This window comes from Diadema antillarum, unplaced genomic scaffold (genome assembly GCF_040938485.1).
Source record: "Diadema antillarum isolate AM-2024a unplaced genomic scaffold, OU_Dant_1.0 seq00000550_RagTag, whole genome shotgun sequence".
NCBI classification, from domain to species: Eukaryota; Metazoa; Echinodermata; class Echinoidea; order Diadematoida; family Diadematidae; genus Diadema; species Diadema antillarum.
This window is the reverse complement of record NW_027271495.1, coordinates 2,618,899-2,634,703: the sequence shown is the minus strand read 5'-3', so window position 1 is coordinate 2,634,703 and position 15,805 is coordinate 2,618,899. Positions and strand designations below refer to the sequence as shown.

The 15,805-nt window shown below is 37.9% G+C and overlaps 1 protein-coding gene across 1 annotated transcript; it reads right to left on the bottom strand.

Moving 5' to 3' along the window:
* Positions 1-747: 747 nt before the first annotated feature.
* On the bottom strand, positions 748-10,057 carry LOC139734852 (uncharacterized). Its single transcript, XM_071645637.1, has 9 exons — positions 9,936-10,057; positions 8,285-8,438; positions 7,504-7,572; positions 6,373-6,435; positions 4,675-4,747; positions 3,796-3,843; positions 3,184-3,318; positions 2,434-2,504; positions 748-1,411 (listed from the first exon to the last, which is right to left on the bottom strand). The coding sequence occupies exons 1-9, from the start codon at positions 9,991-9,993 to the stop codon at positions 1,237-1,239; spliced, it is 846 nt and encodes a 281-aa protein (XP_071501738.1). The 5' UTR covers positions 9,994-10,057; the 3' UTR covers positions 748-1,236.
* Between the last annotated feature and the right edge of the window lie 5,748 nt (positions 10,058-15,805).

Below are 15,805 nucleotides of genomic sequence, written 5' to 3'. Positions count from 1 at the left end.
AACACTACATTCCTACCCAGCTCTACGTCTTGGGTTAAATCTCAGAAGCAGGGCTGACTTGCCTAGTTCTGTGTGGTCGTGAAGGGATTCAACAGTCCAGCATGGCAAGTCTGATTCACCTTTCTCAGCCACATGGAACTTGGAGAGTTCAATCCATTTCATAAAATTATATTTGGATAGCAAATCTTGCCAGAATGGCAACTTGCAATAGAAACAGCTGATAAGGATGCTGAAATTTTGTTGTTACCATGACACTTGCATTCCAGCGAGAGTTGCTATCACAACATTTTTTTTCTTCTTTAAATCGAGCCTGCAAATTGCGTTCAAGCTTCACTGTGTTCTGCTCCATGAGAATGTGTATCCACAGGAGTGAGGCTGTGTACAAAAACACAAGAAGTCCTGAATGGTGAGTCTGCCCCACAAGTGGAATCAGCCCCAGAGGTGGAACTGCATGCTGATTGTCTCCCCCTTATATATGATTCTCCTTTTGCATTCCATATGAAACTACAGAAGCACTCTGATAGCACAGACCTCCGCCAAGCAGCTCATTTCCATCACTGATCTTGTTTTTCCAGAGCTCAGTGATTTCCAACCATACATATGCATGCTGGAAATCATCCATTTCCCCAAAATAGAAGCCTTTTGTTAGGTCATCAACTTCCAGCTGTGTGGTGCGCCTTGCCATAGCAGAAACTAGAGCAAGCACTCAGTGCGAGTATGAAAACCTCAAAAACTGTGTAGCTTGTACTCTCAAGTTCATTGACCCTGCCTGCCAAAATATCGAAAATCCTTCATGAACTCCATAAAAATTCCTGATCACTACTAAAATTTAATCATCTGTTCCTTGTGTCATTCTCAACCTTTCCTGTAAGTTTCATCCAAATTTGTTCACAACATCTGGAGTTATTATGCACACAAACAAATAAGCAAACCAACAAACGCAGATGAAAGCATAACCTCCACCCTTGGGGGAGGTAATAATTGACCCTGCTTGATCATCACATGATTTAAACACAAGAAAATTCTTCTCACCCCCCATTGCACAGTCACCAATACAGTTTTCATTCAGCAACAGTGGCAGCATCCCAAAGGGTTGAATACTTAATTCTCCCTTAAAATACTTTGTGCTTCGCATGAAGAGCACCATCACAGAGCTACGGTGTCAGCTGTTGGAGCACAGTCTTGGAATCCTCTGTATTTCATTACCACGGCTGGTGACTTCTCAGAGTTCCCTTATTAGCTTCTCAGCCCCCACTCCGACACCTTCTTCTGGGCGTTGGCCATGACGATCATGCTGGTGCCATTGGAGATGAAGCTGCGAATGGTGCCGGGTCCAATGCCACGGTAGAGACCAAAGAAGCCTCCTCGTTCTCGGATCACAAGACGCATCCTCTGAAGGGTAGACATTTTCCTAGGATGGCAAGGAGATACAGGAAAGAGTTTTGGTGATGCAATCTGCACCATCTCTGGGCTGTACGTGACGACACTGTGTCATCTTCCAACTATTAATTATCATTTACAGGGTGTCACTCCCAGTGTGATAGAATATTGAATTTTGACTTTCAGTATAAAAAGAGTATCATTACTGCTTTGCAAGGTAGCAAAGTACTTTCATGTGTTCCTGCTACATCCATCTTTAGGGTAGTGTGAAATAACCTTTACTTTAATTCATCTCTACATTAGGAAAGTACATTGCTGTCAAAGTAATTAACATATTGGTCAGCCATTACAAGAACAAAGTTCCTTGCCATTGCAAATTAAACTCCATCAGAATTTGACAGGTTAATACTCCAGAGGCACAGGAAGTACAGTTACTGAAACTGGTGTTGATCAAAAATGCACACACACACACAACCAATACATAACATCAGAATATTTCCCAATACCTGTGCATTTCATTGCTTCCACATTTATTTACGAGATACAAGCAGAATGGAAATGTCAGCACTTGCTGCATTCAATGTGACGGTATCATGACTTGGATATGAAGTGTGAATATTGCAGCCAGTATTTCTCCATTACGAGTATACACTTTACTTTCACCAGTAATCATTCACAGTTGGTATTGTGGTCCTGATTTAACCCTTTATGTGCATTAAGTCCTAAATGACCCAGCTCTTTGGCTGGCATTTGATTAGGGCACTGATTTGATTGCAGGAACTGGTTGCATAGTGTATGAAGCCCCATGGAAACTTGAACCATCTCACAGGCAGTGGATCAATTCTCTTTGAGATAGGTCTTCATTTTATGGGATCTTGGGGCAAACCCACTCAGGTGTACAGTAACAATAGGACAGGGAACCACAAGTCCACTGTGACTGAACTTCCATCAGAGGATATGGTAATTCCTATTCACTGTAAACAGACAGCCTTTAATAGCAAAGACATCTCCATGGATTAGTTCCGAAAGCAGAGCAGAGGACAAAGCACTTACTTGCCATAGTTTCCCTGCACTTGTGACTTCATGTACTCTAGAGGCCACACCAGCCACCATGACAGAGTGAGCTACACAGTCAAGGAATAATTACACCTCACAGAAGTTTTGAATCCCATGATATTAACATTTATTCATGGCTGCATGCAACTCCAACACTTGATGAATGTGCCTTACTAAAATTCTCAGGAAACACTAATATCAATACCAATATTTTGATTTTTAAAGATGACATGATTTCATGTCTGTTGGACGAACAGTACTGCATGGATGAAACAGTCTAATACTGCATGGATGAAACAGTCTATTGCACCGTGATAATTCATATTGACTAATTCCTCCTCTTCCATGTCCTCTCTGTCAACTGGAAACTGACTGACACACATGGTTTATAAAGCATCTGTACCTACACATAGCTATAGTCATAGTGAACTCCTCTGCCACTTTGCACGATTCATGTGTTTCTTTAAAATTAAAAGAAAAGTATGAGGATTTTTATTTGATATTCATTTCATATTCATAATAGAGTTATGATATCATTTTTAAGCATAACTGTAATCCTGACAAGGATTCTTAAGTCACAGAAAGCTTCATTTCATCCATGTCTATGGCTTTTGCTAAGACACATTGCATGCTATGTAAACTATGGCGGTACAGTAGGTGCTATTTTATAAAGAGTACAGGTTCACTTTGGACATGTCTACAATTTCTGTGAGTTAACAGATTGCACTCAATCAAAGGATATGTGGCAGCTGTCCCCGAGACAAGGAAAGGACCAAGGACACTCTGGTTGAAGACTTCAGGGAAGTGTCTTCTCTGGGTGTCTATCAGGATGAAGTAGGTTGTCATCAACCCCAGCGTTCTGCACCACGTCACCCCAAAGCCCTAGGGTGGGATGAATTTCACCAATTCAGCTGATGTATTTTCAATGCTAGGTTGTGTATGGGTGTGGGTAAGTTCTTCCCCAACAGATTAAAACTGATAATAAACACTACTCAGAAAGGATTGCATTGTTTAATCACACAAATCTTAAAGGAAAAGCAACGATGATACACTGTATCCTTCTCTTTTTTTTTATGGGGGGGGGGGTTCAATTTGTATAAGGTCATACATTTTTGGAAATACTACATACGGATTGTATTTTGGGCATAGCCTTACATGAAATATTTCAGTCAAATGTTACGAGTGCACAAATATTGTGAACATCTATTGATAATTGTAAAATTTATTGAACTGACTGTTAGACTAGAATATCCTTGATATTCTTGACATTTACCAATCCTCCCAGTAAAATAAACAAACAACCCTGCAATCACAAGGAAACAAAGTTTGGTGAGGGAGAGAACACCAAACCTGACTCACCTGGTACAGACCTCTAAAGGTCCAGGTTTGTTGTGTCTGCCTTCGAATCTACACATGGAAGTAACAACCAACAGGAAAATATCAGAAAGTTAATAATGCTGGAATTAAACATCCTTTATATAGATCCACAATGTTTCATACTGTACTCACAATAACACTATTTCCCTCACTGAAATCAAACTTGGCAATTTACACAGTTCAAGGTTCAACCAGTAGTTGAATTACTTTTCACATACAAGGCAGTGATGTGTATACATGTATCACATAACGAAATACAAATACAAGTGCAGCCTGAGCTCTGTGTAGTCTGATGAGCAGAATGGAATATGCATCAGGAAGACATAATGATTAGTAATCACCAGGGGCTTGTAAGCAGACATCACTATATAAAGTGGTCATAAAGTAACGTAAGTCACAAAATCCGAGGCACCTACTAATACATGTAGTGTTCTTTGTGAATATGGAAGATGCTCTGTTATCAAGATATAAATACAAAAATTGGTACGACAACCAATGCATTCATAAGGAGTTAAGGCATAGGTTTTGCTCCTGAAAACAAATTGACAAAGACAAATGCAGATAGTGTGCTCTATAGTGGAAATAAGACTTGGATATGAGATGAGAGACAAGAGGAGTTTGAGAGTGTGATTTACAAAAAAGGAAACAAGCCCTACATAACATCAGACATAGCCATGTGGTCAGATTGGTGCTGGACGAAAGAGTAAAGCAGTCTAGGAAAAGGTAATAAGTCGTGTCAAGTGAAGTCCAATATACAACGATACTTGGATCTGATGATCGTAGAAGAGTTTTAGAAAACAGTAGAAGTAGTGGTGTCAGTACTGCTGGAAGAAGTAGTGTTGCCCTGGTTGATGCACTTACTTTGGCTAGTTCTAGTGGTGACTCTATAATTGCACGAGCCGTTGAACCACACAAGCCTGCAAGCACGACACGTCTACAAAATGAAAGCACCGAATGACATCTACATTGTATGGAGCTGAATTCCTTACACTTTAAACTAATACTGTTTGAACTTGCTGAAAAAACAAACAAACAATAAGAATGGCACTCAAACAGCTAGCATTACTACATCACTTTAAATACACATAACGGGTGACTGTGATAGGACTGTTTTGCAATCTTCAAGCAAATTCTGTCAAAAGCTGTGGTAAATTGGAACATAATGAGATCTTTGAATTTGTTTATTGTGTTACAGGTGACTCCCTTCACGAAGAATTCCTCACGACTAGCAATTTTTTCTCGCTATATTGAAATTTCTTTGCAGCCAAATAATAAGGTATACACAGATAAAAGCTGTGGTAAACTGGAACATAATGAGATCTTTGAATTACGTTTATTGTGTTACAGGTGACTCCCTTCATAAAGAATTCCTCACAACCAGCAGTTTTGTCTCGCTATATTGAAATTTCTTTGCAGCCAAATAATAAGGTATTCACAGATAAGCAGACAATAATTTGGGAACCTAGATTTTTACTTTGTTACATGGTTTAACAAGAGTTTTGTTATAACCATGTTTATAAAGAATGGGAGTACAACACTGTATATACTTGCATATTCCTACATGTAAACTTTTAAAAGTGTTTGGCAATGAACAATGTATGTGATTAAGTACATGAATATAATGCAAAGAGTGAAATGGTTAATTGTGGCCCCTTAATCATACAGCACTGAAACAAGCAAAAGACAGAATGAGTATCTGGTAATAATTGCACTGGTACAGCGAGTATGCATGAATGAAAATGGCATTATGTGGCTATTTTCTTTTTTTCCTATTTAGTATTGGTTTGCCTCATTTTGAACGTGGTAACTTTTTTGTCTTGTTGTCCTCTTTATTCACTGATAATGAAATGTAATTATTATAATTGTCTGAGTATGTATCAAAATAGTCATTCCACTTTGGGAATGCAGATGCAGTTAAGAAGTAAGCTGGTTCTATGTTCTCTAATTGTTCTGCATTCTCCACACATTTATAATGGAAGTTTTTTTTAAACAAATGTTATACATGTAGCAAACCGTATAAAGTTATATGTTTGATAGACGTGGATTATTTCAGTGTTTTGTTTTTCTATTTCTCGTTCCACATACTGTAAGTTTTATAACCCAAATAAATACAAATGTTTTAGAAATGACAAATTACAAACGAAAATACTCCTGTTCATTAAACTGCACACAAGAGAAACTTGCTGAAATCGACCTACACTGTATAAAAGAACTAAAAAAGATTGCAAGCAAGTTTTTAATTTTACACTGCTGCAGAAGATGCCAGTGATAGCATGAATTTAAGTTCGACACAGGGTGCTAAAACTGACAGAAAATAATGAACAATTTTCAATTAAATTGATTCTTCTATTTTGATGATGACGATGAATGCAAGGGCAATTTGAAGTCCAATAAAATATGTACTATATGTACTTTAAAAAAAATGGCTATCTTTAATCAACTTCTGGCAAGCACTGCAGGAAATGCTACAGTACAGAGCTGTTGTTCCTGGAGGCCATTCATAGGTGTGCCAACAGAAGTGGCATAATGTACCATGGAAAGATGATGATGATTACTTACACCTGCAAACCACCTGTTAACGGAATTTCTGTTCTGCACTGGGGATTGTCAAGGAGTGTATATCTGGAAGAGGAAAAGATAGCACAGACATACATCTATCAAAATAAACAATCAATCCACTGCTCACATTTCACAGATTTCCAATGGAGAGATTACAATAAAAAGTTTTAGATGTGTTAGAAATCCACACATTTTTAGATATTTCACATTCAAGAGGCTCTATGGTGAGGTCTTGTGATACATCACTTATTGTAATTTTTGCAACCATGCGCAACTGTGCATCACAAAAGCAACAAAAAAAAAATCGCATGCCAAGATTTTACATGAGAACTCAAAATGGGTGAAATGGGTGAACCTAGTCAGTTTTCAGTTTTTGGTATTTTTGGAAAGAGCAACCCTTCTTTTACATAATGTGTAAGTTTGGGATCATAAAATGAATGGGAAGTTGTGTTTTGGCAGTTTTTCTAGAACACATTCTTTGTTAGAAGTGTGATAAGGTATGTTTCAGGGACTTACCGGTAGTGCTATTTCTTAGAAACCCTTCACACCCTCTTTACTTTCAACTCTCATAATTGTTAAGAAGATGAATGCTACTGCTTTGCAAGTTAAAAGTGGTCATGATTAGAATGTGGTAATAGCGTGCACAAAATTTCAGCTTAATCTGAAGATTCCTCCACTGTGGTTGCCCTGGAGTCTTACATCCTATATTTTGTTCCGTTCATCACAAGGAGCATGGCTCGGTGAGATTATCATAGCACTTGGAATAGACCAAAACTTCAAAGCCTCCTATCTAAGTAAGCACTAGACTATTCCATGGTCTGCACTTTCTTCCATTATTTCGGTACATTAGCTTAGGAAAGTCAATTTGTATTGAGTTATACATCATTTTAAAGCTTGGAGTCTGCTCTTTCATAATCCATGTCTGCCGACCTTTTGTTGGTTTTGTGATGAATGCTCGTATCGACCATATTATGGTAACACTAATAGTAACATTTGTTTCTTCAAGTTTCAGTTAGTCTTTGGTACCTATGCTTAACATACATGTGTATCTCAAAGAAAAAAAAATCCCCAAATACAACAAAGAAGTTACTACAAAATCAAAGCATTATGAATTAAACAAGGCATACTCACATTGATTCAAACACACCAAATTGTGTTGATCTGTAGATTCCTGAGCCCCACAGGACAGGAATGGAACCTCTACAACAGACAGCAATCAGGATTATTGCATTGTTGATACTTAAAAATATGCTTGCATAGACCCAAGTGAAGAGGAGTGGAATCTTCATGTTGTGATGCATTGCCAGGGGAAAAAAGGAGGTACAATGTAACTGTTTCTTCAAACGCTCACTCTGCTACAGAAATGCTATCTACATCAAATTAATCATGTCCTACACTTTGCATGAAACGCGAGAAATGAAATGTTCACGGCAGATCATCCCTACTTATTTTTTTTTTTTTTTTTAAATCAGTGTCACTCCACAACAGTCAAACTTTAAGTCAATTTAGACATGGAAATATGAATAATATAGCACTTAGGGAACAGATCTTGGATCAACTATGAATGTACTGTCTACAGTCAGGTACTCCTGTAATTTAACAACTAGAAAAATGTCAACATTTGAGACTTTATCTTGACAATAAAGAAGTTGGCCAAGACATTTATTCCCTTGCAGTTTTCCTGCATGGGTGAAAACAATTTCTAAGCCTTAGCACAAGCTTTGAAATCCACTGATGTCTGCAAACACAAGTGGTTTAGCTTAAAAGATCACAACACTGGTTAAAGCTAAAGACTTCAATTCAAATTTCCAACCCCAGCACTGATCTCTAGAAACATATATTATGAATTAAATAAAAGAAGAAAAAATACAGCAAATAAAAAACAATCAAATAAACAACTTCATAAATTTACCTGTATAGACCAATGATTCCTTGTGTCCGTAAGGTCTTAATGAGAGTTCTAAACATGTTTGTCTTCTCATACCCAGACTGTGCTTGCATCTTGGTTTTGATGGTGTCGAAGGGATGACCAACTACAACACTGGTGGTGCCATAGAGGACTCCCACTAAAAAATAAGAGAGAGTGATGAAATACAAGTTTGAAGTTGGCAAGAGACTTTCACATCATAGGTTTGTTAGTTTGTTGGCCAATAGAAACTTCGGCAAAATCAAAATCATGAAATAGGTCTAGGCCCCATGGGCCCCACTGCAGGGCACGTGCATCCATGCAGTAGCAAGCAAGAGTAGGGTAGGGTTAACCTTGGGGTGCTCCACTGCACAGTTTTAAACTGTGGGAATGCTTTATGTTCGGGCTGGTTGCAGTATACTGTTAGAGTAGTGTTGGGTTGCATCTAGACATTCTACACGGTAAAATTAGTCAAGGGACATGTAAAGAAAATCTTTCTGAGAATAAACAAAAGAAAGAAAAGAAAGATCAAAGGAAAGAAAAAAAAGAGGAAGGACAGAAGATGCCATTATCATTTATAATCATTTTTTATTATATAGTAGTAGCCATTATTGATGCATATATATAGCTAGATACAGAGACTTCACATTGTAACTTCAAGTATCGGTACCGGTAGCTACCCGTACTGTAAAAGTGGATATTTTCGCGTGACTAATTTTTTGTGCTCGGCCTGGTAAGACTTTTACATTTTACATGCTTTTAATTCCGCGGAATCAAGACATGATCAACTACTGAATGGCAAGCAAAAATATTCGCATGTTTTTATTTTCGCGCTTGTTTCTGGTTGCGTGAAATGCGCAAACATTTCAACACAGCTAAAATTTCTGCTTTTACAGTACCCATGGTACGGCCTGGCTACTTAGTTTCATAGGTCATTGCATTGGTCAACCTGCTCTCCAGCCTGACCAGACGCCGTGCACTTTTAAAGTGACTGGGCTGTAACTGTTAGCAATGTTTTAGTTATCGGCTGTCCTACGCTCGTTGTTCCCAATGATGAATATATATAATCATATTTACAAAAGAGAAATGCCTATAAATATATTCAAATAATTCTACTTTTAACTACTTCACCCACTTGCCTCGCTTGCTTGCAATGCTAGTTTGAAAATACACACAGATGCACATGCACGAACTGTCTAAGCATGTATAAATATATGTTCTACTGCATGTCATTTTCTACTGAAGCATTGAATATGCCTATGGGTGGCGCTGTCCCATCATCATCATTAACGTTAGACAGAAAGATCCGTCTGTCCGGAGGAGTCTTTTATTTTTTTTTTACTTTATCGCTCTCCTCCGTATAAGGAGGGGATCCGTGAAGCCAGACGCAGTCTCCGCGGAACATTTCCCCGACGACCAGATACAGACCGATCTTTCGGTCAACATCATCATCACCATCATTGTCATCATCATCATCACACTGCACTACTTTGTAGCTGTCTCACCACCAATTGCTCACAGCCAGGACTTTAAACTGAACTATTGTCTAGTTAAAGAATAAAGATACTGGAAAAAAAAAAGAACATGTAACGTTAGAGGTCTAGAACATCTAGTCTAGAATCTAGGTGTCTACTATTTGGAAGATGGCTAGACTAACCACTTATTCCTATGGCTCCTTCTTTCAGCCAGTGAGATCTCTCTTCATTGTGCGTCATCGTAAGTTTGGTGGGGTTGATTCACAGGCTGGTCTGAAAATTACTAGTAGTCTGCACCCTCTCTGTACTTCTAATCGCTATGTTTTTTCCAGTAAAATGTTTAAATTTGGTTCAGCACTTCCAACGTCTTGTAGCGGATCCGGGAACTGGAGCTTGCTAACAAATGTCAGCAACCGTTTTTTACGTCTCTTCGTCGAGTGGTGGTGGGCCATCTGATGTCGCGTCGCTTGTTTTTCGCCGCCGAGCCGCTTCGCCGGCGCTCCGGTCCGGTGGTCGCGTCCAGCGAGTACCGGTACCGTACTCCAGCCCGTACGTTTATACAGGGACTGTGATGTACAGTCTGTTATGATTTCGCGTCTGCGTTGTTCTCCGTTGGCTGCTGCATGCATGCATGCAGTACAGTATGAGCAATTTATCTCTGTGCCCGCCCTCTAGCGCTGATAAAATAACACTAAGGTCTGCAAGGCGTCCGGAAGTTTCTCCGTTTCACATAAAGTTACTCTTATGAGAAACTTTTCACTTTAAGAGAGACTTCATGAAATGGATTTTACTTTTCTTTAAAAGTCTCTCATAGAGCTACATACGGGATACATTTCATGAAAGTCTTATGAGAGACCTTGGGCCCATAAGACACACTTATGCGAGACTTGATTATGAAACGGAATTCACTTCATACCTTAATGAATAACAAAACCCATACTAGTACTTTGGAAGTGGGCTTGAAGTTACCGGTATATATATCAAATACATAATTGCCCTTATACCAAACTTATTTGCCCCCCTCTGCACCAATAAAGATGATTAATTTTTGTGTGATAGGTTCTGTGCTAAACAGCTAGAGTACATGGACAGTTGAAAATTGACAGTTGAAATCTATGCAGTCATAATGAGCGCCGTTTTGGCCATTCTGAGATAACATAGAGACTTTATGTGATGACTTCATCTAAAATGGACCCTAGGGGTCGCTGACTCTTCTTCCTGCATTTCAAAAGGACTGCAGAACCCGATTCTTACATCACTTCTAGTATACCATCTATGGCATCAGTGAAAACATTATACGAAGAGTTTGTTCGCAAAAAACGATAAGTCCATTTTTTTAGATTTTGAAGTACGGTCTCTGTCATAAAGTACAAAATAGTACCTTTTAAATGATATATTGGTCACTACATATAAAGGTACATTTTTGAAGTTATGATCAAAAGAAGTAAAAAATTTCCTATTATTCTCTTTATTCTTCTTGACCTTTAATCGCAAATATCTCCATTTGGTAAATATGGACTTATCGGTTTTTGCGAACAAACTCTTCATATATACCAGTAATATACTCTACAGGGGAATGATGGCAGTACATATTATGTGGAAAAACCCTGGTGCTAGATAAAAATCTTGTGTAATAAGCAGCCTATTGATGTAAAAATTCAAAAGATTTTCTTCTATTGTTTATCACAGACAATGAAAGAAAGATTGCTCTGTTGATGTTTTGAATGCTGTTTGTAACCATCCATTGCCTGTCTCAAATGTTCTGTAACATAACAATTATTATGTTAGGTGCCTACAATACATAAGAAGGCATCTATGACTCAAATGGTCACTTAATTATTGTCTGATTTAAATCATTTTATTTTTCTTTTTAACAGCCGTCATATATGCAACAACCAATTTATTACATCAGCACTGAAAAAAGACACATTTTTGGCCATGTTCTAAAATTATTTTTATGACAAAATCATCTAACAGTTAGCTATGAAAGCATATTTTTAAGCCGTGTAACATTCAGAGGAGCAAGTGAATCTGGCCTCTATATATATGCTGGCTTACAGAAGGTAACCAACTGGAAAAAAAAGAAGAAAAAAAAATGGTCTCTACTCAGATTTACATGTCATTAAATAAACATATATTTTTATTCATATACTTTGATTTGTTTGGTAACTTGCATATAATTTGATGGAATTGACTCTCACTTTCTTTTTGTTGTCTCTTTGTGGTACACCAGGTTAGGGCTCGCTGCTCGTTTACCCCCCCCCCCCCCCCCCCCCCATGGTGTTGCTATTTATTTCTTTTCCTTTCTTTATCCCTCTGTTGTTCCTGATCTTGTTTGATGTTGCCTCCCTATCCATCTTTATCCCAGACATGTTGCACCATCCCCCCCCCCCACCCATTAAATTATGATCCTTGGGATCATCACTGACCCTCCTCTGCCTTTTGTCTGTCCACCTTCCTGCTTTAATCCCCTTCCCTACTTGGGCTCCTTACCAATGACTTCTAATCCTTCCCTTTTGTTTTCTTCGTTCTGTGTCCCTATAGCCCTCCCATGACTGTGCTTGTGTGTATAGTCCTTGTGTGATTGGTTTCCCTGCCTGTTTGTCATTTTGCCTTTGATGAAGATTCTGCTAGGATTGAGAGCTAACGCCCCTTTTGATTCCAAATAACTATTTCAAAACATAATACAATAATGTAGGTAACTGATTTGATATATTCTTTCCAAGGGTCATGGCTGTGCAGTAATGACCTCATGCTTCAGCCACGTGTGCGGCTGTAACTTGTCTTATATTTCTTTGTCTATTTTTTTTTTTTTACATCAATATCTATTCTGAGGTAAAAATACTTTCTTATGGCTTTATTTCCTCGCAAATTTGCTTCAACTTCAATATCACTCTCTACTGAATTGATGAGATGCAAGAATCATGTTCTGCTATTTAATTTCTTTAAGACGTGGGTGGGTTTGACCCTACATGTAGATTGTCCCAGTACTTTGAACAGGGACTTGTTTGGAGGATAGATGATTTTGATATAGGATGATGCAAAGAGAAGACTAGAGAGAATGAGTGGAAGATACTTGGAGTGAATGTTTATGAAGGGGTCAGTGCAATATAGTGCTAACCCACACTTTTGTCAAAATCGAGTCACATGCATTTTCATAACCCTTATCCTTCACTCTAACCTCTGTGAAAATATCATGTTTGAATTCAACAATAAGATGGTAAAAAATGCATGCATTTATGTTTTATTAATGTACAATGTATGGACTCTCCAAAGATTCAACAGCGATTATCTCAAAATGACTATTGTTTGGGTTAGCACTATATTGCACCGACCCCTTCATATGTACTCAGACCGAGTCATATAGACACAGGTGGATTAGTGCCTTGAGCATTCGGTAACATATGTGGTGATGATGATGACATAAATAATACTAAAAGACATTGATGGTGTCACAATTTATAGATGAGAGATGAGGACCTCAAACCACAAACAGGGATGATATTGAAGTTTGTTGAAAAAAATCAGAAATCAAAACTTTCAGGTGATTTCTATACATAGAAAAAGCATGATAATGTATATAGACTTGAGGGAATTCAAAATTCTGAAATCAGATTTAAATCTACAGAATATCATACCTGCACAAAGCAGTTTGAAACTGGAATGGCATGTGTGTGTCTCTTTACTTTGTTATGTTTCTGCTGTAAATATATAGGGGTCTTCTGTTGAGAAGATCTGTAGTTTGATTTGGTTTGATTCCGGTACTTTTTATGTTTTTTATTGGGGCGGCCGTCCAGGTACAGGAAACAAACAGAACACACATGCACCAGAGCTACCAAGTCTCACGCATTCTGCGTGAGACACATGCATTTAGGGTCCATCTCACGATCTCATGCATAGCACCCATTTTTCTCACGCATCGGGACCATAGGTCAAAGGATTAAAGTGATAGTTGCATTTGAAGGTATATTTCCCTTTTGTCTTTCAAAATAAGTAAAAAATAGTCACTTAAACAGATTATACAGATTAATACTTCTTTAATGTTATGTATATTTGACAATGATAGTGATACTGTATTGCTCTATGTCTCTTGTATGTCTATCATCATGTCTATGCATTAATGTTAAATGTGTGCTTTGTATACGTATAATGTATCGATGTAACCGGGTATGCATGCAAACAAATTTCCAGAAACGGACAATAAAATCAAATTGAATTGAATTGAATTGAATTGAAGTATGCACCAGATCGCACCATTAAGAGCCAAAAACTGAAAAAGCTCCCTGCCGTAGGAGGAACGACAACCCTCTCCCACACTCTCTCCTTCGCTCACGAGCATGCACGTGCGGCAAGACGCCGATTCATGAAAATCTCACTCATAAAAATGTTTTGAACTTGGCATCTCTGCATGCACACATGCACACATAGTGATAGATACAATTCAATACAGGAATGGTCTACTCTGTAACATCAATAACTGTAACCACAGCTTGACACACTTTTCTTTTTCTATGGTGGCAAATTTGAACCACTATCTTTAAATCTGAAATTTGGTAGTCCAATAAGAAATGCAGCAGCCCAAAATGAATGGAAACAAAGAACCGTTTGTGGAAATCTGGTGGTCTGACATAAATATCGGCCTCAGCTACAGAGCAATGGTTATTTCCAGCCTTGCTATAATTAATGGTTGGCCATTCTTGCTTCATGGTACAGTACAGTAATTAGTTAATGTGAAAGAAAAACAGTATCATAACAATGATTACATACAGGCTTTATTCACTGTTTAATACTATAATTTCTTTTGGAAAGAAAGAAAACCAAGAGATTGTCAACCATTCAGAACAAATCACAACTATTTCTCCTAAAATAATTTGCTCCAATCAAACCCTTAAACAAAGGTGAAGCATTTAAGTACAATGATCTTATCCATCTTAGAAACCATGATTATCTTATCCATCTGCAAACCCACAGCAGAAAATTACTCTTTTTTACACTGATAGTAGTGCTGTGACAGCACTGCAGTTAGCAGACAATGGGCACCTACTAGCCACTAAAGGCCAATGGAGGAGAAGAAAAAAATTGCACAATTAATTTTTGAAATGCAAGATCAATAGATCATTAGCTGATGTGAGACAATTTCAAGAGTGGCACATAATCATTAGGTGGTAATTATACACCAATTTTCCTGACAATACTTTGGGCCATTTTCAAAATATGGAAAACAGGTGACATTTTTAGCATTTTCCCTTGACCTTTGACCTTTATTAACCTTATGGCCCAAAAGTTTCTCTAGAGATCTTTATCTGGAAATAAATGTATACATTAAGGTTCATTGAAACACATTAAGGCATTCCAGAGATATACAGGGAAATATTGTAAATCTTTGCTTGTCAGCAAACTCAAGAGCAAAAAAAAAAAAAAAAAGACAAAGAGGGGGTACTTTACTCGTATTTGATTTCATTTCCACAATATATGAGTTACGAAACATGCAAATTTCATATAGATGATATTTCAGTATTAGTAGATTGATGCTGGCATGTGTTTCCTCCAAACACGACTTGCTAGAAATCATCTTGCTTGAGTACATCTTGCCATTTGGCCATATCATTTATTGAGATGTTCGCCAGTCCAGAAACTGAGGTAGGACTGTACATGTATATACACACCGTATTTTCTCTCTAGCATCATGGTAACGGAAATACATGTAAGTTTGATTAGCTCATTAACTACAGCTTCACATCCTAATCTAATAGTGTACCTTGGCATGTTATGATTTTCTGAGACTGCAGCATATAAATGCATTTGGAAACATTCCATTTTTCAAATCAATAACTTTTTAGAGAAGCCTCTTGCAAGAAATGCCCTCCAGCAAAGTTGAGGGGGAAAAATGTAGACTTTGCTGTGGTGTAAACTTTATGAGAAAGCTATGGTCATGGCTATGACGCGTTCAATGTACTGCGGAACATTGCAATTTATCAATCAGCTTGCATGCTTTTTGTGCATTTGAGAAAAATAATCTGTGAAATTGGAAAGCCATCGACTAAGTCTGGTG